At 37.1% G+C, this 23,652-nt stretch overlaps 1 protein-coding gene and 1 non-coding gene across 2 annotated transcripts in view; both read right to left on the bottom strand.

The window, feature by feature from the left end:
* The window catches only part of SOS2 (SOS Ras/Rho guanine nucleotide exchange factor 2), a 105,631-nt gene that overhangs the window by 74,596 nt on the left and 7,383 nt on the right, over positions 1 to 23,652 (bottom strand). The window contains exons 2-4 of the mRNA XM_070797385.1: positions 5,481 to 5,606; positions 1,712 to 1,843; positions 621 to 785 (exon numbers count right to left, since the gene is read on the bottom strand). Of these exons, the coding sequence (XP_070653486.1) occupies positions 621 to 785; positions 1,712 to 1,843; positions 5,481 to 5,606 (423 nt within the window). The remainder of the gene's footprint in view (positions 1 to 620; positions 786 to 1,711; positions 1,844 to 5,480; positions 5,607 to 23,652) is intronic.
* On the bottom strand, positions 20,065 to 20,171 carry LOC139185541 (U6 spliceosomal RNA). Its single transcript, XR_011569113.1, has one exon. It is a non-coding gene; the product is annotated as a U6 spliceosomal RNA (small nuclear RNA).

Genomic DNA, 23,652 nt, shown 5'->3' on the forward strand with positions numbered 1-23,652 from the left:
TAGGGACTGCTGATATGCTCAGTGTTGTACATTGCTCAGGGCAGTATCTGACACATAACAAGCATTCAGAAATGTTGATTTCAAAAGAAAAAAAAAAGGAGGAAAGTAGAAAGGGAAGAAAAGGAGGAGAGAGGAAAATAAAAGACTCAATTTCTTTCCTCAGTAGCTTACAGACAGGAAGAATGAAGTAACAAAAAAAACGATCCGAAGAAAGTAACTCTGGCATTGTAAAATCTTCTCTTTCCTTATGCCCCACTGAATTATGCTGCAAAATCTAAGTATGTTTTTCAAAATTACTTCTTAAAAGTATCTGAATATTCTGGATTTATTATCTTTCTAAAAATACAAAAAAACTACTTTTTTAAAACTTGTTTGAGGTTTTGGATGTTTTTTCTCTGCATGTAAAGAAGTTTTGATGGAAAAAAAGAGATTCTCATCCCACCACATGCTGAAAAATCTGAAAATATCATTGTTATTAGTCTATAAGGCCACCATTTTTCTGTCTTGCAACACTAGGAATTATAAAAATCACTAATATAACCATGTATTAAAAAACAGAGATAGAAGTGACATAATCACTAGCATTCTAGCTAAATTTAAAAATACTTTTTAACACTTACCTTATCTGCACACATTGACACTTTAATGTCTTGTTGAGATATTTCATAATGTCGGATATTAAAAACATAATTACCAGCCAATTTCAAAATATCAGCTGAGATATACTCCAGCACAGCCACAATATACAGGGATACATGGTAGTCCACTTTGTACCCTAAAACTTCCTGTGGAAAAAATAAACAATTTAATTCCCAAAAATGGCAGCACTGTCAAGTAGCAGGTAAAACGCACTTAAAATTTTTATTTAACATTCTTGCTTATAAACAACTTTCCAGAAACCAAATGTCTAAACTCAAAGGTACCACAGGATGTAAAATGAGCTGTTGGCTCAGTATCGGGGTTTTGGTTTTTATTTTTTAAATCTAACAAATCTGTCTTTAGTATCAAACAAGAAGCGATAGTTGATTCTAAGACAGAAATCTTAGACTGGACTTCACTGAAAACCTCTTGCTATATTATCCAAAACCCATCTGACAAATATTTGCATTTTTTAATTAATATTCCCAAATTACAACGGTTTCTACTGAGGGGATGACATATATGTGGGGGGTTCTAAAACTGCTACCAAGGGATATTCAAATCCAGGTACACCAGCTACTCTGTACAGACTAAATAATATATCCTACCCAACACCCAACTTTACCAATGTATATAAAAATATCTATAACAAATACAAATGAATTTAAAAACAGTTCTGAACTCACAGTAGCTTTTGCATTATACACAACAAAAAGCTAAAAGTTAATCAGCGTAGCAGTCATCAGAAGATGCCAAAAAGATGCATTATTTCTTATCATTAACTTTTAATACTATTTGAAAAGCAACTGATTTTATCAGAGTATATTTCTTTTTGCTTTTTGCATATATTAAGGAACATATATATGTATGTGTGTGTGTATGTGTATATACAAGTATATACATATTCAACTGCACATACACAGTCACATAGACCACGTATATAAACACATAAATATATTTATAGACCATGTATATAGATACATAAACACTATATAAAGGACTATTTGTTAAAAACTTCTCTCAACAGTTTTTTGTGTGTCTTGTTATTGTATGTTTGCTTGTTTGCTTTTACCTTCAATGAAGGATGGATTTTGTCCACAGGCAGTAAGAGAGGATTTCTTCTTTTTCGTTTCTCTATGGCAGACTGTGCATCAGCAATAGCCCATTTATCAATTGGATGAGGAAAGGTCTTTTGAACTCGTTCCTGTTCAGATCACAGCAGAACTATCATTAACAGAAGTGCTCATAAACGGAAAGTTCATACAAAATTAACTTCATCATCATCCTCATGCCAACAGTTAATAGTAACATAACCTGTTCTGATTTCTGCAATAAATTAATGATTTTTGTTTAAAAAAAATTCAAAGCACTATCAAGATTTTTCCACATAATTCCCACAGGTAAATAAAAAGGTGAAGTTTAAACAGAAAGCTTTAAGTGTAAGTATAACTAAGATAAAATTGGAAAAAAAAGAAAAAGTAATAATGTTAGAGATTAAAGCAAACATAAAATATGCTAAGTCAGTGATTCTACGGTCAAGGTTTCTAGGGTTAAAATTGTTTACCCAGCAGAAGTTGTTAACTTGTTATTAATAATTATTATGCAGTCATTCTCCTTCTGCTAATCTCAGAGCTTTATAGAGAAGAATTTTAAAAAGGAGAAATATCATGTACCTCTTAAAGAATCAAGTGTATGGCAGAGCTCAGAATAGTTTAAAGAAATGTATCGCTTGGCAAAAACAATACAAACCTTTTATATCATCTAATCTTATTAACAAATTTAGTGGTAATAACAAATCTTATTACCAGTAATTGGCATGAATAATGAGAAGTGATGATAACTGAATCAAACTCCAATTCAGCAGAATTTCCTGTTTTTTAAGTTATATTCTCAGCTTCTAGCATATTTAGCTTCTGAAAAGTATACTTTTATTATATTTAGTTATGTCCAATTCTTACAGCAGAGAATACGGAAACAAATGCATTAATTACCAGAGTTCCTGAAAATCTTAATGTTGTTGTTACTGCCAGTTGCTAAGTTGTGTCTGACTCTTTGTGACCCCATGAACTGCAGCACACCAGGCTTCCCTGTCCTTCACTATCTCCCAGAGTTTGCTCAAATTCATCTCCATTGAGTCAGTGATGCCATCTAGTCACCTCATCCTCTGTCGTCCCCTTCTACTCCTGCTCTCAATCTTTCCCAGCATCAGGGTCTTTTCCAATATAAGTCATCTCTTTGCATTAGGTGGCCAAAGTATTAGAGTTTCAGCTTTAGCATCAGTCTTTCCAATGAGTACTCAGGGTTGATTTCCTTTAGGACTGACAGATTTGATTTCCTTGCAGTCCAAGGGGCTCTCAAGAAATCTTTTCCAGCACCACAATTCAAAAGCATCAATTCTTTGGCACTCAGCCTTCTTTATGGTCTAGCTCTCACATCTGCCATGACTATTGGAAAAACTATAGCTTTGATTATAAGGACTTTGGTCGGCAAAGTGGTATCTTTGCTTTTTAATACACTGTCTAGATTTGTCATAGTTTTTCCTCCAAGGAGCAAGTGTCTTTTAATTTCGTGGCTGCAGTCAATGTCCACAGTGACTTTGGAGCCCAAGAAAATAAAGTCTGTTACTGTTTCTATTTTTTCCCCATATTTGCCATGAAGTGATAGGACCCGATACTTTGTTTTCTGAATGTTAAGTCAGCTTTTACACTCTCCTCTTTCACCCTCATCAAGAGTTTCTTTAGTTCCTGTTCGCTTTCTGCCATTAGAGTGGTATCATCTGTACAGCTATGGTTGTTGATATTTCTCCCCGCAATTTTGATTCCAGCTTGTGAGTCATCCAGCCCAGTATTTCACATGATGTACTCTGCATAGAAGTTAAATATGCAGGGTAACAGTACACAGCCTTGATGTACTCCTTTCCAAATTTTGAACCAGTCCATTGTTCCATGTCTGGTTCTAACTGTTGCTCCTTGACCTGCATACAGGTTTCCCATGAGGCAGAAAGGAGGTCTATTACTCCAAAATAAGATTATCCTTTACCCTGGAAGTTGTTGCCTTGTTAGAAAATAATTTTCAAAGAAAGGTGACATAAACAATATAATGCCAAAGTAACTTTTAAAAACTATACTGACAGGTATTTCTAAAAATTTAGAAATACTCACATGTAACTGAGCCCAAACAGGTATTTCAGCACTAAATTACACATGATCTTTTAGGTAGACACACACACGCTTCCCTCGTAGCTCAGACAGTAAAGAATTGGCCTGCAATGTGGGAGACCTGGCTTCGATCCCTGGGTTGGGAAGATCCCCTGGAGAAGGAAATGGCTATCCCACTCCAGTGTTCTTGCCTGGAGAATTCCATGGACAAAGGAGCCTGGCAGGCTACAGTTCATGGGGTTGCAAAGAGTCAGACATGACTGAACAACTTTCACATTCATTCATTCATATATATACATATATGTATATTTTTTTAATCAATGAGTAAATATCTTTATTCTACACTAGTCCTTTATGGAACCTAATATTTGTATGCAGTAAAATGCACAGATCTTAAGTGTATAATTAGATAAGTTTTGAAAAATGTTTACACCTGTGTAACCATCTCACTAATCAAGATTACAGAAAACTTCTATCATCTTAATCTCAACTTCATAGGCAGCTACCATCCTGATTTCTATCACCATTACTTTAAGCTATTTCTGATTTTCATATAATTGGAATCAATAAATATATACTTTCTGGGGTTTGGCTTATATTTTGTTCCACGTGATAACTGTAGATTATAGCTATGTTATTGCATATATCAATAGTTTATTCCTTCATTTTACTACTAAGTAGCATTCTATTTTATGAATCTATCACAATTTGTTTTCCCATTTTCCTATAGATGGAAATTTTAGCTGTTTTCAATTTTTGCTTGTTATGAATAAAACTGCTTATACATTCTTATATAAGTCTCTTTGTGAAGGTATATTTTCATTTCTTTAGGATTAAATACCCAGCAATAAAACTTCAAGGTCATAGGTTAGGTATATAGTTAACTATAAGAAACTGTAAAACAATTTTCCAAAGTAGTTATGCCATTTTATACTCCTACTAGCAGTGTTTAAGAGTTCCAGTTGCTCTACATCCCATTAGTATTCCATGTTATCAGTCTTCAACTTTATCCCTCTTAGTGGGTGTGAAATAACTCCTTGTACTTTAAATTTCTATTTCCCTGATGAATTATGAGTTTGAATACTTTTCATATGCTCTTTTATGAACTGTCTATTCAAGACTTTTGTTCATCTGGGTGAGCAAAGAATCTTTTTATTTTGGATTTGTAATTGTTTTTCTTTTTTAACATATTCTGGATACAAGCCCTTTGTAAGGAATACATATTGAAAGCATTTTCACCTAGTCTGTGACTTGTATCGTTTTCACCTTCACATCAATTTTATTATTTTGCTATTTATGGTATTTTGAGTCCTCTGTAAAAAAAAAAAAAAATTGTTTAACATCATCTTATAAAGATATTCTGCTGCATTTTCTTCTAGAAACTTCATAGTTCCAGCTATTATTTTTAAGATTATGATGTATCTTAAATTTCTGAGATGGTTTCAAGGGTTTTTTCCCACCAAAAATTTATCCAGTTGTTTTAACACTTATTTTGGCTGAATAACTTTACTTTCCTCATTGAATTGCCTTGACATCTCTGACAAAAATGAATTGATCATACATCCCCCATATGATTTCAATGGCTTTAGTTTCCATGATAATTTTAAATGATATAGATGTAGATATAAAAGTTAATTTATACAGTGGTTCAATGACTTTTTGAAATAATAGAATCATTTTTACCTCCACATCTTGAACAGTCCTTGGTTGGGCCATGCATAATTTATTAAGCAGCTGAAAAATCAGCTCTTCAATGTAATAGAGAGACTCTTCATTAGCTGAGAGATTGGGATGTACTTGCTCCTGAACCTTAAAAAAAAAAGTTCTCAATTTAAGTATAAGCAAAATGATACTTATTAAACAAAAGTCTGAGAATCTTACATATAATTAATAGTACTTTATCAGAATGGTTATTCAAATACAGACATAAAACACAAAAAAATGGGAGGAAAAAGTTGGTTTCTGTAAACTTTTCTTAACTCATAGAAGTCGTTCTTAATCTTTCTTAGACTATGGGGTTGGAGACTGAACAGCAAGCAGATCAAACCAGTCAATCCTAAAGGAAATCAGTCCTGAATATTCATCGGAAGGACTAATGCCAAAGCTGAAACTCCAACACTTTGGCCACCTGATACAAACAACCGACTCATTAGAGAAGACCCAGATACTGGGAAAGACTGAAGACAAGGAGGTGGCAGAGGATGAGAGAGAGGATAGATAGCATCACCAACTTAATGCACATGAATCTGTACAAACTCTGGAAGGCAGTGGAAGACAGAGGAACCTGGCATGCTGCAGTCCATGGGGTTACAGAGAGTTGGACACGCCTTAGCAACTAAACAACAATAATACTCTATGAAAATCAACTGAAAGCCACTGGTCTCTCTTCTCCTTACCACCAAAAAACCATATACACATAAAATATTCTATACAACTTCAGAGGAAGCATGGATACCCTGAAGTTAATTAATAAACCTACTGTGTACAAGGATCCTATTAGGGACGATATCAGTCACTCTCACAAAAGTCCTGAGGCTGTAAATTTCTGTGACAAGAGGAGAGGCAGCCATCTATCTGTGTACAGAAACACGTACATAACTTTGTACATGGTTTGGGTTTTGCCCTTCCTTTGACAATTATAATCCTAATATCTTTTCTTTCCCCTTTGAGTAGAGCTATTAGCAGAGACATTACTTTGCCAACAAAGGTTCGTCTAGTCAAGGCTATGGTTTTTCCTGTGGTCATGTATGGATGTGAGAGTTGGACTGTGAAAAAGGCTGAGCGCCGAAGAATTGATGCTTTTGAACTGTGGTGTTGGAGAAGACTCTTGAGAGCCCCTTGGACTGCAAGGAGATCCAACCAGTCCATTCTGAAGGAGATCAGCCCTGGGATTTCTTTGGAAGGAGTGATGCTAAAGCTGAAACTCCAGTACTTTGGCCACCTCATGTGAAGAGTTGACTCATTGGAAAAGACTGTGATGCTGGGAGGGATTGAGGGCAGGAGGAGAAGGGGACGACAGAGGATGAGATGGATGGATGGCATCATTGACTCGATGGACGTGAGTCTCAGTGAACTCCGGGAGTTGGTGATGGACAGGGAGGCCTGGCGTGTTGCGATTCATGGGGTCGCAAAGAGTCGGACACGACTGAGCAACTGATCTGATCTGATCTGATTGCAGTGCCTCAGAGGTTTGTCTATATGCTTTGGTGGATTGCATGTGAGTGTAAAGCCCAGTTGTTGGGGGTGGGGGTGGGGGAGGAGGAAGCTTGGCTAAATGTAGGCCAATGGTGGAGCTGAAGCACTATCAGCCCCACAGAGGTGGGTCAGAGGTGTTCTGCTCCGAGCTGCATTTCCCCTTACCCAGAAACACCACCATTCTTGCTCCTATTCCTACACATCCCCCTCTGCCTCAGATGAAAGCCACACCATTCTGTTTACAGATAAGTTCAGGTGCTTTGGGTCACTGGTCTTGAATCTACCCTGTTTTTTTAGAGTTACGATCCAACTCCAGAGGCATTTTCTGAGAAAAGTGGTTGAGGCCTGCGGTCATGACTGAAAAGTGATACCAATACTGTACCACGTGAGTCAGATGCTGCTCTTCAGTTTCAACCTGATTACTACCAACCCTCACTCTCCCAGGGAGACAAGGAGCAGGGCCCTTTTCACTTAGGCTGCTGACTTTATTACAAAACTATTTCCTACAGTTCAAAAGAAAGAGAACATTTTTGCATTAGACCTGGGCTATATGCAGATCAGAACTGGCTGTGAGTTAGAAGAGGCACCATTAAATTTGAGGCCCAGAACACGCTGGGAGATAGGTCTGTATAGTGTGTCATACAGGTCTTTGGGGTATTTGGGCCCACCTCACAACTTCTGGACCACCTTGACTGCTGATGTCCACATTAGCACATACTTGAACTTCTCTGAACTAATGTAGTTCAGATGTTTGACCCCTGAGTTTGAGAAGAGAAAACTGGGTAGCCCAGCTACCAAGACAGACCAGATGTCCCTCAAAAAAGCATGGGTTCCTGGCTACAGACCCTAGGAAGGTGAATCAAACCTTTTTCCTTTGGCTTTTCTTTCCAAATTTATTTGCTTTTAAGAACTATAAACTCTGGCTACTGTTTCCTATGTCCTCAGGGCCCCCTGGGTATACCTATAAAGCTTGATGATTCAGAGCAGATGTAAGCCAAGAAATCATGGCACTGAATGTGCTGAGTTCAGACAAATGATATTTATATACACATTCAAATTTGAAGATAATGTGTAATTCTTTAGGTTTCAAACACTGTAATTAGACATAAAGCAAAAATTAAAACATGTTGCAAAGTTAAATAAAACAAACCTACTAGAAGTCTATGAACACTAGGTCATAAACCCAGCAACAGAGGTATCTCTGAATGACCATACGATTTTATAAATTATAGAGGTGCACTATGAAGTGCACCCTACTTCATAGGGCACCTCTATACCATCCCCAAGAAAAAGAAATGCAGAGAGGCAAAACGGTTGTATAAGGAGGCCTCTCAAATACGTGAGAAAAGAAGAGGTGAAAGCCAAAGGAGAAAGGATATACCCATCTGAATGCAGAGTTCCAAAGAACAGCAAGGAGAGATAAGAAATGCAAAGATCAATGCAAAGAAACAGAGGAAAACAACAGAATGGGAAAGACTAGAGATCTCTTCAAGAAAATTAGAGATACCAAGGAAATTTTTCAGGCAAAGATGGGCACAATAAAGGACAGAAATGGTACGGACCTAACAGAAGCAGAAGATATTAAGAAGAGGTGGCAAGAATACACAGAAGAACTGTACAAAAAAGATCTTAAAGACCTGATAACCAAGATGGTGTGATCACTCACCTAGAGCCAGACATGCTGCAGTGTTAAGTCAAATGGACCTTAGGAAGCATCATTATGAACAAAGTTAGTGGAGATGACAGAATTCCAGCTGAGCTATTTCAAATCTTAAAAGATGATGCTGTGAAAGAGCTGCACTCAATATGCCAGCAGATTTGGAAAACTCAGTAGTGGCCACAGGACTGGAAAAGGTCAGTTTTCATTCTAGTACCAGAGAGGGGCAATGCCAAAGAATGTTCAAATTTCACACAATTACACTCCTTTCATATGCTAGCAAGGTAATGCTTAAAACCCTTCAAGCTAGGCTTTAACAGTACATGAACTGAGAACATGATGTACAAGCTGGATTTAGAAAAGGCAGAGGAACCAAAGACCAAATTGCCAACATCCGTTAGATCACAGAGAAAGCAAGAGAATTCCAGAAAAATATCTACTTCTGCTTCACTGACTAGGTTAAAGTCTTTGACTGTGTGGATCACAACAAACTGAAAAAATCTTAAGGAAATGGGAATACCAGACCACCTTTCCTGTCTCCTGAGAAACCTGTATGCAGGTCAAGAAGCAACAGTTAGGATCAGACATGGAACAACGAACTGGTTCAAAATTGGGAAAGGAATCCACCAAGGCTGTATATTGTCACCTTGCATATTTCCATTGTTTCCCCATCTATTTGCCTTGAAGTGATGGGACCAGATGCCATGATCTTAATTTTTTGAATGTTGAGTTTTAAGCCTGCTTTTACATTCTTCTCTTTCAATAGATGGGGTAAAAATATAAACAGTGACAGACTTTATTTTTGTGGGCTCCAAAATCACTGCAGACGGTGACTGGAGCCATGAAATTAAAAGACATTTGCTCCTTGGAAGAAAAGCTATGACCAACCTAGATGGCGTATTTAAAAGCAGAGACATTACTTTGCTGACAAAGGTCCATATAGTCAAAGCTTTGGTTTTTCCAGTAGTCATGTACGGATGTGAGAGTTGGAAAATAAAAAAGGTTGAGCATCAAAGAACTGATGACTTTGAACTGTGGTGTTGGAGAAGACTCTTGAGAGTCCTTTGGACTGCAAGAAGATCAAACCAGTCCATCCTAAAGGAAATCAACCCTGAATACTCATTGGAAGAACTGACACTGAAGCTGAAGCTCCAATTCTCTGGCCACCTGATGCGAAGAGCTGACTTACTGGAAAAGACCCTGATGGTGGGAAAGATTGAGGGCAGGAGGAGAAGGTGGTGACAGGGTGAGATGGTTGGATGGCATCACTGACTCAAAGGACATGAGTTTGAACAAACTCTGGGAAACAGGTAAAGGATAGGGAAGCTTGGCGTGCTGCAGTCCATGGTCACAAGAGTGAGACACAACTGAGCGACTGAACAACAACAACAAGTAGGATTTAAGAATGTTGATATAATGATAGAGAAACAGATGACTGGAACAGAACAGACAGTACAGAAACAAGTCTACAGATATATAGACCCTTGATGTACAACAAAGGTGGCACAATGGGTAGGGGGAGAATTGCTGAGGAAAGGTGGGGCAAGTGGATGAACAGTGAACAACTGGACACTCATACAGAAAAGAATGAAATCAACTCCTATTCATACTTGATACAAAAATCAGTCTTAGTTGGATTTTAGATCTATTAAATAAAAAGACCTAATAAAGTTCTGATAATATAAAATAAGATAATAGATAACAATCTCATGATCTCAGGACAGAAAAGGAGTTACTAAAAAGGACACAAAAATTACTATCCATAAAGTAAAGGATTTACAAACTTATCAACATTAAAATTTAAAACAAGTTCAGCAAAAGACATCTTTAGGAAAATGAAAAGGCAAGTTACAGAGTTGAAGATCTATGTTAACACATAATACAAAAGGGCTCACATCCAGAATATATTATAAAGAACTTCTAAAAATTCAACAAGGAAAAAATGATGAAAATCCTAATAGAAAAAAAATGGCAAAAAAATTTTAAACCAGCACTTCACAGAAGAAGAAATTCAAATGGTCAATTAATATGAAAATGTGCTCCAGCTCTTTAGCCATCAGGGAAGTGCAAATTAAACCACAGTGAAATCTATCACCCACTTAACAGACAAGAAAACGAAAAAGTATAATACTAAGTGTTGGTAATTATGTGGAAAAATGGGAACCCACGCACACTGGCACTGGGGTGCAAAATGGCTCTATCACTTCGGAAACCTTTGCTGTCATCTACTACAGTTCAAGATATGATACCCCTATAATCCGGCAATTCTACTGTTCAGTATATTCACATCTTTTAGAGCTCTGTTGTCCAATACAGGAGACACTAGCCTCATGTGCCTAGTGTGAGCACCTGAAATGTAGCTCGACCAAACTGAGATGGGCTATAGAATACATACCAGATGTCAAAGATCTAGAATACAAAAAGAATGTCAAATACCTCAATAATTTTTTTGTTGGCTAAATGCTGAAATGACTACATTCATTGGGTTAAATATGTTATTTAGATAAACTTGATCTGTGCCTTCTTATATTTTTAATGTGGCTACGGACGGATGTACATGTGTGCTCAGTTGCTAAGTCAAGTCCGACTCTTTGTGACCCCATGGAATGCAGGTTACCAGGCTCCTCTATTAATGGGATTTACCAGGCAAGAATACTGGAGTGGATTGCTATTTTCTTCTCCAGGGGATCTTCCCCATCCAAGGACTGAACCCGCATCTCCTGCACTGGCAGGCAGATTCTTCACCACTGTACCACCTGAGAAGCCCTAACATAACTATGAGAAAACTTTAAATTACACATGTGGCTAATATTATATTTCATCTGGACAGCACTGTTCTAAAGAAATAAGCACAAACATTTACAGAATACATGAACAAAAAGGTTCAGAAAAAAACATTATTGGTATACCTTTAAATTAGAAAGGCAAATTCAAATACCTATCTAGAGTACGATAGATAAATTGTGGCATATTCATACAATGGAATGTATATACAGCAAAAAATAAAACATGAGTAAAGATAGCTCCACAAAATGTGGATATATCTTTAAAATAATGTTGGCAGAAAGAAGACAGATAAAAAGAACAGATACAAATTTCACTCACAAAGTTCAAAATCAGATAAAATTAAGCTGCGGTGTTTAAGAACACATGCTTAGATGATGAAACTATAAAGGAAAGTAGTGATGACTACTGGTTACCTTCTGGAGAGTTCTCTTGAGAAAAATGTTAAAAATGTGCTATTTTCTCACCTGGGTGATGGTTAAGTAAGAGTTCCTTAAATTGTATATTTATGTTTTATGCATTTTCTAGCTGTATGTTACATTTCACCATAGATAAAGTTTTAAAAAGAAAATCACCAACAAGCAAACAGAAAATTAAGGGGCGAAATTATCAATATATTAAATCATTAAGGGCCCTCCTAGTTCCCATCTCAATGAAAGAAATGAAAATGTCAGGATGCCTGGAGATATAGAGAATATCTTACAAGTTCAGAGTAGAGGGAGAAAACAGGTCATGCACAAAGTAGACAACATTAAATCAGCTCCAGATTTCAACAATAATACTAGAAGTTGGAAGGCAATAATTTCCAACCTTTAATAAGATCTTAACAAATTATCAATCAAATGTTAAGGTATAATGAAGACATGCTTGGATCTAACATGGCCAAAAGTTTTACTCTCACATACTCTTTTTCATTAAACTTTATAGTTTGTACCACAATAAAACAAGCATACAAATCAAGATAGAGAAAAATATGGGATATAAGAAACAAAGGAACCGATGCAAGAGAAAAGCCAAAGGAATGCCTAGGATGACGTGAAGAAAACTTATGAGATCTGTAAAACAAGCATAAAGGTTGCCAGTCCAATCAGAGCAGATCAGAAGGCTCTGAAAGAAACTATCTCAAGAAGATGAAATTAACAGAGTATCTGATAGATCTAAAACTCTTGAGAGGATATTTAGACAACTGGTAGGCAGTTTGAGCTTAAACTGATAAGTACATAGAAAATACACAAACAAGAACACAAGATAATTATTAACTTCAGTAAAACATTAAGTAGGAAAGAAAAAGGGGTTTAACTATAAATAACATATAGTATATGGTCATTATGTACAGTAATAATACTATAAACTCTGAATATTGATCCAACCAACATTAAGATAGACGCATGGAGTGGGAGGGGAGACAGGAAGTATGTACATGTGGTAAATCTATGTGTTGTTGGAGGGGAGAATATATATATGTGTGTGTGTGTGTGTGTGTGTACAAAAGATAGTAAAACCTTACCTTCCATAGTAGGAAGCCAAAAGATACTGCCCAAAGCAGAAAGGTCAATAGAGCAGAAGCACTTTTTTTTTCTTAGAGATACAGAATACTGAAATAAATCACTTTGAAAAATTAAAGGGACTGCATCCAGGAAGCAAAAATTGTTGCGAATAGTGAGGAGACACTGCTATTTTTCCTAACAGCCTTACAGAGCTAGTTATCTTTTCATTTCCATGAATAATTTTGATAAAAACAAACTTACAAAGAAACATAATTTGAAGTGGGGAAGTGAGAGAGAGAAAGGACACAAGAAACTGGAACAATAACCAGTTAACGAAGTCTGGATGAGAAGCGCTTAACTAAGGCAGCTGGAAATCCATACAGGACTAATATCCAAAAAACCTGGCTTTACATTTTTTTTGGAAATGCAAAATAGATTTGGGAGAAATAAATATTTCCTGTTACATGTCAAGACGAAACTTAATTACACTCTACCATATATTTCTATTATATCAACAGAACAGACATTTAAATACATGTATAAACATGTATAAATATATGTATAAAATAAACACTTATATTGGAAGTTTAGCTTAAAAAAGTCCATAAGACTGTTTGTTATAACATTCTTCCACAAAAGCCAACAGCCCCATTCAGTACAAATGACTATGCGTGAGAATTAAGATAATGTCTAACTGGGATACAAATTTTTCCCATGATTGTGATTTCAGTAAGTAACCTGAAAAGCAACCTTAACACTGAGCATCTGAGTTTCTTATGCTAAACTCACTAAATTGCAAAGATGAAAAGTCATAAAAACAAATATAAAATCTTAAAATCCTAGCTATAAATACTAAAAAGGATATCAAATGACAACAAAAGATAACCGTACCCTGCAATACCACATTTACTATCTCAGCACCCTAAGAGACAGTAAGTATAAAATAATTACATCAGAACAAACTCACTCAAACTCACTTTTCATATTTTTCTGAAAGACTAGGCAGAAAAAAGAGCAATTAAAATAATTTTCAGTCTTTAACAGTAGATTAACATATCAGACCTGTATTCCCATTATACAGTATTTTCAAATTGCCAGAAGGTATTTCCTTACACATACACTGTAAACAGAAAAATCATACTGCTACAGATTTGTGCGTAGACACATATAAAAGCATTAAACTTATTTTTTTCAATTGATAAACACTAGATCTGACAAATTTCAGAAATGCTATTTCCTAATACATACATATTTTCAGTTTCCCATACTCAGAATCAAATAAGAAAATCTTGCTAGTGCAAATTGTTCAATCAACTAACATTTGCGTTTAGGGTATGGAAGAAAGTGAAGAGGAACTAAAAAGCCTCTTGATGAAAGTGAAAGAGGAGAGTGAAAAAGTTGGCTTAAAGCTCAACATTCAGAAAACCAAGATCATGCCATCTGGTCCCATCACTTCATGAGAAACAGATGCGGAAACAGTGGAAACAGTGTCAGACTTTATTATTTGGGGATCCAAAATCACTGCAGATGGTGATTGCAGCCATGAAATTGAGATGTTTACTCCTTGGAAGGAAAGTTATGACCAACCTAGATAGCATATTCAAAAGCAGAGACATTACTTTGCCAACAAAGGTCCGTCTAGTCAAGGCTATGGTTTTTCCAGTGGTCATGTATGGATGTGAGAGCTGGACTGTGAAGAAAGCTGAGCGCCAAAGAATTGATGCTTTTGAACTGTGGTATTGGAGTAGACTCTTGAGAGTCCCTTAGACTGCAAGGAGATCCAACCAGTCCATCCTAAAGGAGATCAGTCCTGGGTGTTCACTGGAAGGACTGATGCTAAAGCTGAAACTCCAGTACTTTGGCCACCTCATAAGAAGAGTTGACTCACTGGAAAAGACCCTGATGCTGGGAGGGATTGGGGGCAGGAGGAAAAGGGGACGACAGAGGATGAGATGGCTGGATGGCATCACCAACTTGATGGACATGGCTTTGAGTGAACTCCAGGAGTTGGTGATGGACAGGGAGGCCTGGCATGCTGTAATTCATGGGGTTGCAAAGAGTCGGACACGACTGAGCGACTGAACTGAACAATATAGAAATAAATCCCTTGGATACACAGTCTGTGTATTTATTCATGCCAAATTCTTTATTTCATTGCCAAAGTTTCTGCAAAGATACAGTGGCTCAAACATCAATTAAAAATACTGAAAGCTTTAAAAGTTAAAATTCAATTTAAAAAGAAAAAGCAGAAGATTTCACCCTAAAGATATACATTAACAACTACAAAATATTGGGGATAGAAATGTTTAAAAATCTAAACAAATGAAAATACAAACTTTGTGGGTTCAAAGACTCAATACTGTTAAGATTTCAATTTTCCTCAAATAATCTATAAATTCAACATAATCCCAATCAAAATTCCAGCAGGGTTTTTTTTTGGGGGGGGGCGTAGAAATTGACAGGCTAATTTTAAAATTTCTATGGAAATGCAAAGGTCCTAGAATAACCAAAACAACTGTGGGAAAAAAAAAGTTGGAAGGCTAAACCTACCTGATTCCAAAAATTTTTTATAAAGGTGTAATAAAATAGTGTGGTAGACTGGTGTAAAGATAGGAAAAAAGGGATTTCCCTGGAGGTCAAGTGGTTAGGGCTCTGTGTTTCCATTACAGAGGACACTGGTTCAATCCCTGGTTGGGGAACTAAGATCCCACACGCTGATGGCCAAATAAATAAATAAACAGAATTTTTTAAAAATAAGAAAACAGATCAAAAAACCTCCCTGTAAAACCTCTGTGTCTCTTGTTCATTTATTTTACAAACTTGCACTATTCGTTAGCAAATAAACTGCAGCAGGTACCACAGAATTAAGAAAAACTTAGAAAAAAAATTAAAAAAAATAAAATTTTTTTTTTATTATTATTATTTTTTACTTGACAATATTGTATTGGTTTTGCCATACATCAACATGCATCCACCACGGGTGTACACGTGTTCCCCATCCTGAACCCCCCTCCCACCTCCCTCCCCATACCATCCCTCTGGGTCATCCCAGTGCACCAGCCCCAAGCTTCCTGTATCCTGCATCGAACCTGGACTGGCGATTCGTTTCTTATATGATATTATACACGTTTTAATGCCATTCTCCCACATCATCCCCCCCCTCCCTCTCCCACAGAGTCCAAAAGACTATTCTATACATCTGTGTCTCTTTTGCTGTCTTGCATACAAGGTTGTCGTTACCATCTTTCTAAATTCCATATATATGTGTTAGTACATTGTATTGCTGTTTTTCTTTCTGGCTTACTTCACTCTGTATAATAGGCTCCAGTTTCATCCACCTCATTAGAACTGATTCAAATGTATTCTTTTTAATGGCTGAATAATACTCCATTGTGTATATGTACCACTGCTTTCTTTTCCATTCATCTGCTGATGGACATCTAGGTTGCTTCCATGTCCTGGCTATTATAAACAGTGCTGCGATGAACATTGGGGTACATGTGTCTCTTTCAATTCTGGTTTCTTAGTGTGTATGCCCAGCAGTGGGATTGCTGGGTCATATGGCAGTTCTATTTCCAGTTTTTTAAGGAATCTCCACACTGTTCTCCATAGTGGCTGTACTAGTTTCCATTCCCACCAACAGTGTAAGAGGGTTCCCTTTTCTCCACATCCTCTCCAGCATTTATTGCTTTTAGACTTTTGGATCACAGCCATTCTGACTGGTATGAAATGATACCTCATTGTGGTTTTGATTTGCATTTCTCTGATTAATGAGTGATGTTGAGCATCTTTTCATGTGTTTCTTAGCCATCTGTATGTCTTCTTTGGAGAAATGTCTGTTTAGTTCTTTGGCCCATTTTTTGATTGGCTCGTTTATTTTTCTGGGATTGAGCTGCAGGAGTTGCTTGTATATTTTTGAGATTAGTTGTTTGTCAGTTGCTTCATTTGCTATTATTTTCTCCCATTCTGAAGGCTGTCTTTTCACCTTGCTTATAGTTACTTTTATTGTGCAGAAGCTTTTAATTTTAACTAGATCCCATTTATTTTTGCTTTTATTTCCAATATTCTGGGAGGTGGGTCAGAGGCTCCTGCTGTGATTTATGTCGGAGAGTGTTTTGCCTATGTTCTCCTCTAAGAGTTTTATAGTTTCTGGTCTTATGTTTAGATCTTTAATCCATTTTGAGTTTATTTTTGTGTATGGTGTTAGAAAGTGTTCCAGTTTCATTCTTTTACAAGTGGTTGACCAGTTTTCCCAGCACCACTTGTTAAAGAGATTGTCTTTTCTCCATTGTATATTCTTGCCTCCTTTGTCAAAGACAGGGTGTCCATAGATGCGTGGGTTTATCTCTGGGCTTTATATTTTGTTCCATTGATCTATATTTCTGCCTTTGTGCCAGTACCATACTGTCTTGATGACTGTGGCTTTGTAGTAGAGCCTAAAGTCAGGCAGGTTGATTCCTCCAGTTCCATTCTTCTTTCTCAAGATTGCTTTGGCTATTCGAGATTTTTTGTATTTCCATACAAATTGTGAAATTATTTGTTCTAGCTCTGTGCAGGGACGGGGGAGCCTGATGGGCTGCCATCTATGGGGTCGCACAGAGTCGGACATGACTGAAGCGACTTAGCAGCAGCAGCAGCAGCTCTGTGAAAAACACCGTTGGTAGCTTGATAGGGATTGCATTGAATCTATAGATTGTTTTGGGTAGTATACTCATTTTCACTATATTGATTCTTCCAATCCATGAACATGGTATATTTCTCTATTAGTGTCCTCTTTGATTTCTTTCATCAGTGTTTTATAGTTTTCTATATATAGATCTTTAGTTTCTTTAGGTAGATATATTCCTACGTATTTTATTCTTTTCGTTGCAATGGTGAATGGAATTGTTTTCTTAATTTCTCTATTTTCTCATTATTAGTGTATAGGAATGCAAGGGATTTCTGTGTGTTGATTTTATATCCTGGAACTTTACTATATTCATTGATTAGCTCTAGTAATTTTCTGGTGGTGTCTTTAGGGTTTTCTATGTAGAGGATCATGTCATCTGCAAACAGTGAGAGTTTTACTTCTTTTCTGATTTGGATTCCTTTTATTTCTTTTTCTGCTCTGATTGCTGTGGCCAAAACTTCCAAAACTATGTTAAATAGTAGTGGTGAGAGTGGGCACCCTTGTCTTGTTCCTGACTTTAGGGGAAATGCTTTCAATTTTTCACCACTGAGGATAATGTTCGCTGTAGGTTTGTCATATATAGCTTTTATTATATTGAGGTATGTTCCTTCTATTCCTGCTTTCTGGAGAGTTTTTATCATAAATGGATGTTGAATTTTATCAAAGGCTTTCTCTGCATCTCTTGAGATAATCATATGGCTTTTATTTTTCAATTTGTTAATGTGGTGTATTACATTGATTGATTTGCGGATATTGAAGAATCCTTGCATCCCTGGGATAAAGCCCACTTGGTCATGATGTATGATCTTTTTAATGTGTTGTTGGATTCTGATTGCTAGAATTTTATTAAGGATTTTTGCATCTATATTCATCAGTGATATTGGCCTGTAGTTTTCTTTTTTTGTGGCATCTTTGTCAGGTTTTGGTATTGGGGTGATGGTGGCCTCATAGAATGAGTTTGGAAGTTTACCTTCCTCTGCAATTTTCTGGAAGAGTTTGAGTAGGATAGGCGTCAGCTCTTGTCTAAATTTTTGGTAGAATTCAGCTGTGAAGCCATCTGGGCTTTTATTTGCTGGAAGATTTCTGATTACAGTTTCAATTTTCGTGCTTGTAATGGGTCTGTTAAGATTTTCTATTTCTTCCTGGTTCAGTTTTGGAAAGTTGTACCTTTCTAAGAATTTGTCCATTTCTTCCACATTGTCCATTTTATTGGCATATAATTGCTGATAGTAGTCTCTTATGATCCTTTGTATTTGTGTTGTCTGTTGTGATCTCTCCATTTTCATTTCTAATTTTATTGATTTGATTTTTCTCCCTTTGTTTCTTGATGAGTCTGGCTAATGGTTTGTCAATTGTATTTATTCTTTCAAAGAACCAGCTTTTGGCTTTGTTGATTTTTGCTATGGTCTCCTTTGTTTCTTTTGTATTTATTTCTGCCCTGATTTTTAAGATTTCTTTCCTTCTACTAACTCTGGGGTTCTTCATTTCTTTCTTTTCTAGTTCCTTTAGGTGTAGAGTTAGGTTATTTATTTGACTTTTTTCTTGTTTCCTGAGGTATGCCTGTATTGCTATGAACTTTCCCCTTAGCACTGCTTTTACAGTGTCCCATAGGTTTTGGGTTGTTTTCATTTTCATTCGTTTCTATGCAAATTTTGATTTCTTTTTTTATTTCTTCTGTGATTTGTTGGTTATTCAGCAGCGTGTTGTTCAGCCTCCATATGTTGGAATTTTTAATATTTTTTCTCCTGTAATTGAGATCTAATCTTACTGCATTGTGGTCAGAAAAGATGCTTGGAATGATTTCAATTTTTTTGAATTTACCAAGGCTAGATTTATGGCCCAGGATGTGATCTATCCTGGAGAAGGTTCCATGTGCGCTTGAGAAAAAGGTGAAATTCATTGTTTTGGGGTGAAATGTCCTATAGATATCAATTAGGTCTAACTGGTCTATTGTATCATTTAAAGTTTGTGTTTCTTTGTTAATTTTCTGTTTAGTTGATCTGTCCATAGGTGTGAGTGGGGTATTAAAGTCTCCCACTATTATTGTGTTATTGTTAATTTCCCCTTTCATACTTGTTAGCAATGGCAACCCACTCCAGTACTCTTGCCTGGAAAATCCCATGGATGGAGAAGCCTGGTAAGCTGCAGTCCATGGGGTTGCTAAGGGTCGGACATGACTGAGCAACTTCACTTTCACTTTCCACTTTCATGCATTGGAGAAGGAAATGGCAACCCAGTCCAGTGTTCTTGCCTGGAGAATCCCAGGGACGGGGGAGCCTGGTGGGCTGCCGTCTATGGGGTCGCACAGAGTCGGACATGACTGAAGTGACTTAGCAGCAGCAGCAGCATTTGTCTTACATATTGCGGTGCTCCTATGTTGGGTGCATATATATTTATAATTGTTATATCTTCTTCTTAGATTGATCCTTTGATCATTATGTAGTGTCCTTCTTTGTCTCTTTTTACAGCCTTTGTAAAAATATGGAACGCTTCACGAATTTGCATGTCATCCTTGCGCAGGGGCCATGCTAATCTTCTCTGTATCGTTCCAATTTTAGTATATGTACTGCCAAAGCGAGCATGAAAAAAATAAAATTAATTAAAATTAATACTGGCTTTTTCTTGTGGCCTGGGGAAAAGGTCACTAAGTATATTTTATTCAGTCAAACTTTAATACTCCCTGGGTCAAATACTCATATCCTTCAGCATCCTACCAAAACTACCATATGCACTCTTTCTTAAAGATCTGCCTGCAAGGTGCCTGCACTCAAGGAGTAAATAATGCATTCTCCTTTCCCATCTCTCCACAACTGCCTTCCTCCCACTTAACAGAAGAAAGGCAGATCTCTTATCTTGAATGTTGTTATGGGGCATTGCTCTGCAGAGCAATAAATAATAAATTCTATGACACAAAACAAAGAGACGGTGATAAATACTTCTCATTTAAATAATAAATATTTATCATTTAATCTTGCTTCTTTCATCCCGTAGCCTAGAGTAAAAAAAATACACTATAAATGAGGAGACTCATGAGAACAAAGAAAAGAAAGCATCTTTAAAAGAATACTAAATACAGCCAACATCATTTTATTTCAGTCAGGAGAAACAATTTAAAGCAAGTTTTCACACCTTATCTTTCTATCTTACAAATAGAATTCAGAAGTGAAATGGCTGGCACATAACAAGTATTAACACATTCATCTGAATTGAAAAATTAAGTCAGACTTGGTCTGAAGATAAATATGATAGGCAGGTTGGCTTGACAACTAAACTGACCTTTCCAATTAGGTTATGGGGGATATTTTCCATAAGATGAATGTGGTAGGCAGAATTCTAAGGTGCCTGGCTCCCAAGATTCCGATCCCTGGTTTACACACCCCGTACACTCCTCTCACCTTGAATGTGGGCAGGACCTGTGAATATGATGACATACCACTCCTGTGCTATTACTGTATATAGCAAAGGTGACTAAGGTCAGTAATTAAGTTGACTTTGAGTTAATCATAAAAGAGATTATCCTAGGTGGGCCTGACCTAAATCAGGTGAGTCCTTTTAAAAAAGGGTCCAGAAGTGTGAGACAAGAAACAGCAGCAGATGCAGTCCTGTTCGCCTCGAAGTAGTAAATTGACTTATTACAGGCAGAACCACGGAGAAGAAATGGCAGCAACCCCTGGGAGCTGAGGGCCTCAGACAGGCAACTGAAGGAAATGAATTCTGCCAATAACCACATAAACTGGAAGAGGATCTCAACCTCAGATAAGCCTGCAGCTAAAGCCAAAACCTTGATTTCAGCCTATGGGACCCAAAATAGAGAATCCAGGTAGGCCATGTCTGGACTTCTAACAGTAACTGTAGGATAATAAATATGTGTTGTACTAAGCCACCAAGTACTCAAAAATTTGTTATGTGGAAACAGAAAGGCATGGCAACCCACTCCAGTATTCTTGCCTGGAGAATCCCATGGACAGAGGAGCCTGGAATGTTACAGTCCATAGGGTCGCAAAAAGTCAGACACAACTGAAGCAACTTAGCAACCACACAACAGAAATTCATAAGGTTTATGTTCTTTTGAGCAACTATGTACTACTAAAGTATGTGCTCAGTCTCTAAGTCGTGTCTGACTCTTTGTAACCGCATGGACTGTAGCCCACAGGCTCTTCTGTCCGTGGAATTTTCCAGGCAAGAATACTGGAGTGGGTTGCCATTTCCTCTCCAAGGAATCTTCCCGACCCAGGGATGGAACCTGCAACTCCTACATTGGCAGGCTGATTCTTTATCACTGAGCCACATGGGAAAGCCAATAACTCAACCTAAAAGAAAGCACTTTGTCATATATATTAAAAGGATGAATGGTGTGTATCAAATTGTTATGGTATTTAGATTTCATTGGGTATTAAAACACTAATGTAAATGTTTTATTTTAAAACACCTGTACTTAGAAAACAAACTATTGAGTTGGCCAAAAAGTTCCTTTGGTTTTAAAGTAAAAATAAAAGACACACCTTTTATTTTCACCAAGAGTTTATTAAGCAATGTATTCAACCATTCTGTTTCACAAACTTCTGCCATTTTTCAGGCAACTTCATAATTCCATCCACCCAAAACATTTTATCTTTTTGAGCAAAAAACTGTTTCAGGTGCCTTTTACAGTTTTCCAGGGAACTGAAATTTATTTCCATTAGGAGAATTTTATAAAGACTGAATATGTGGAAATCTGAAGGTGCAACATCTGATGAATACGGCGGATGTATCAGGACTAGCTAGTCAAGCTGTAACAGCTTTTGCCTGGTCATCAAAGAAACACGTGGTCTTGCATTATCTTGTTGGAAGATTATGCATTTTCTGTTGACTAATTCCAGACACTTTTCATCCAGTGCTGCTTTCAGTTGGCCTCATTGGAAGCAGTGCTTGGAATTAACCATTTGGTTTTCCAGAAGGAGCTCATAATAGAGGACTCTCACCAATCCTACCATATACACAACATCACCTTCTTTGGGTCAAGACTAGCCTTTGGTGTAGTTGGCAGTGGTGCATTTCACTTGCCCCATGATCTGTTCCACTGCACATTATTGCCCAGTAGCCACTTTTCATTGCCTGTCACAATTTGTTTTAACAATGGAATGTCTTCATTATGTTTAAGTAGGGAATCATATGCAGAAATATGGTTTAGAAGGTTTTTGCTTAACTTATGTGGAACCCAAATGTAAAAGCGATGAATATAACCAAGCTGGTACAAATGATTTTCAATGCTTGATTTGGATATTTTTAGTATGTCAACTATCCCCTGCATGGTATAATGTTGACTGTTCTCAGTTAATGTCTTGACTTGATCACTATCAACTTCAACTGGTCTATCCAACCATGGAGCATTGTCCTGTGAGAAATCTCCAACATGAAATTTCACTAACCACTTCTGACACATTCAATCAGTCACAGCCCCTTCTTCATATAACACAAATCTATTTTTGTGTTTCAATTGTGTTTTTATCTTTCTTGAAGTGAAGTGAAAGTACCTCAGTCGTGTCTGATTCTTTGCAACACCACGGACTGTAGCCTGCCAGGCTCTTCTGTCCATGGAATTTTTCAGACCTGGATACTGGGGTGGGTATTGTTCCCTTCTCCAGGGCATCTTCCCAACCCAAGGATTGAACCCACGTCTCCCCTACTGCAGGCAGATTGGTCACCATCTGAACCACCAGAGAAGTCCTTTCTTGAAATAGTAAAGCATAATATGGCAAAATGTTGCTTTTTCTTCCACCTTCAACACTAAGTGAAAGTGAAAGTCGCTCAGTCATGTCTGACTCTTTGTGACTCCCTGAACTGTAGCCCTCCAGGCTCTTCTGTCCACGGAATTCTCCAGGCAGGAATACTGGAGTGGGTAGCTGTTCCCTTCTCCAAGGGATCTTCCCAAACAGGGATCAAATCCAGGTCTCCAGCATTGCAGGCAGATTCTCTACTATCTGAGCCACCAGGAAAGCCTTAAACACTGAACACTAAAATGGCTACACAAAAATTCTCTGGTTTTGGTAAGTTTTTAAAATGCACACTGATATGACATACAAT

The sequence above is a fragment of the Bos indicus genome, chromosome 10, assembly GCF_029378745.1.
Source record: "Bos indicus isolate NIAB-ARS_2022 breed Sahiwal x Tharparkar chromosome 10, NIAB-ARS_B.indTharparkar_mat_pri_1.0, whole genome shotgun sequence".
Taxonomy (NCBI): Eukaryota; Metazoa; Chordata; class Mammalia; order Artiodactyla; family Bovidae; genus Bos; species Bos indicus.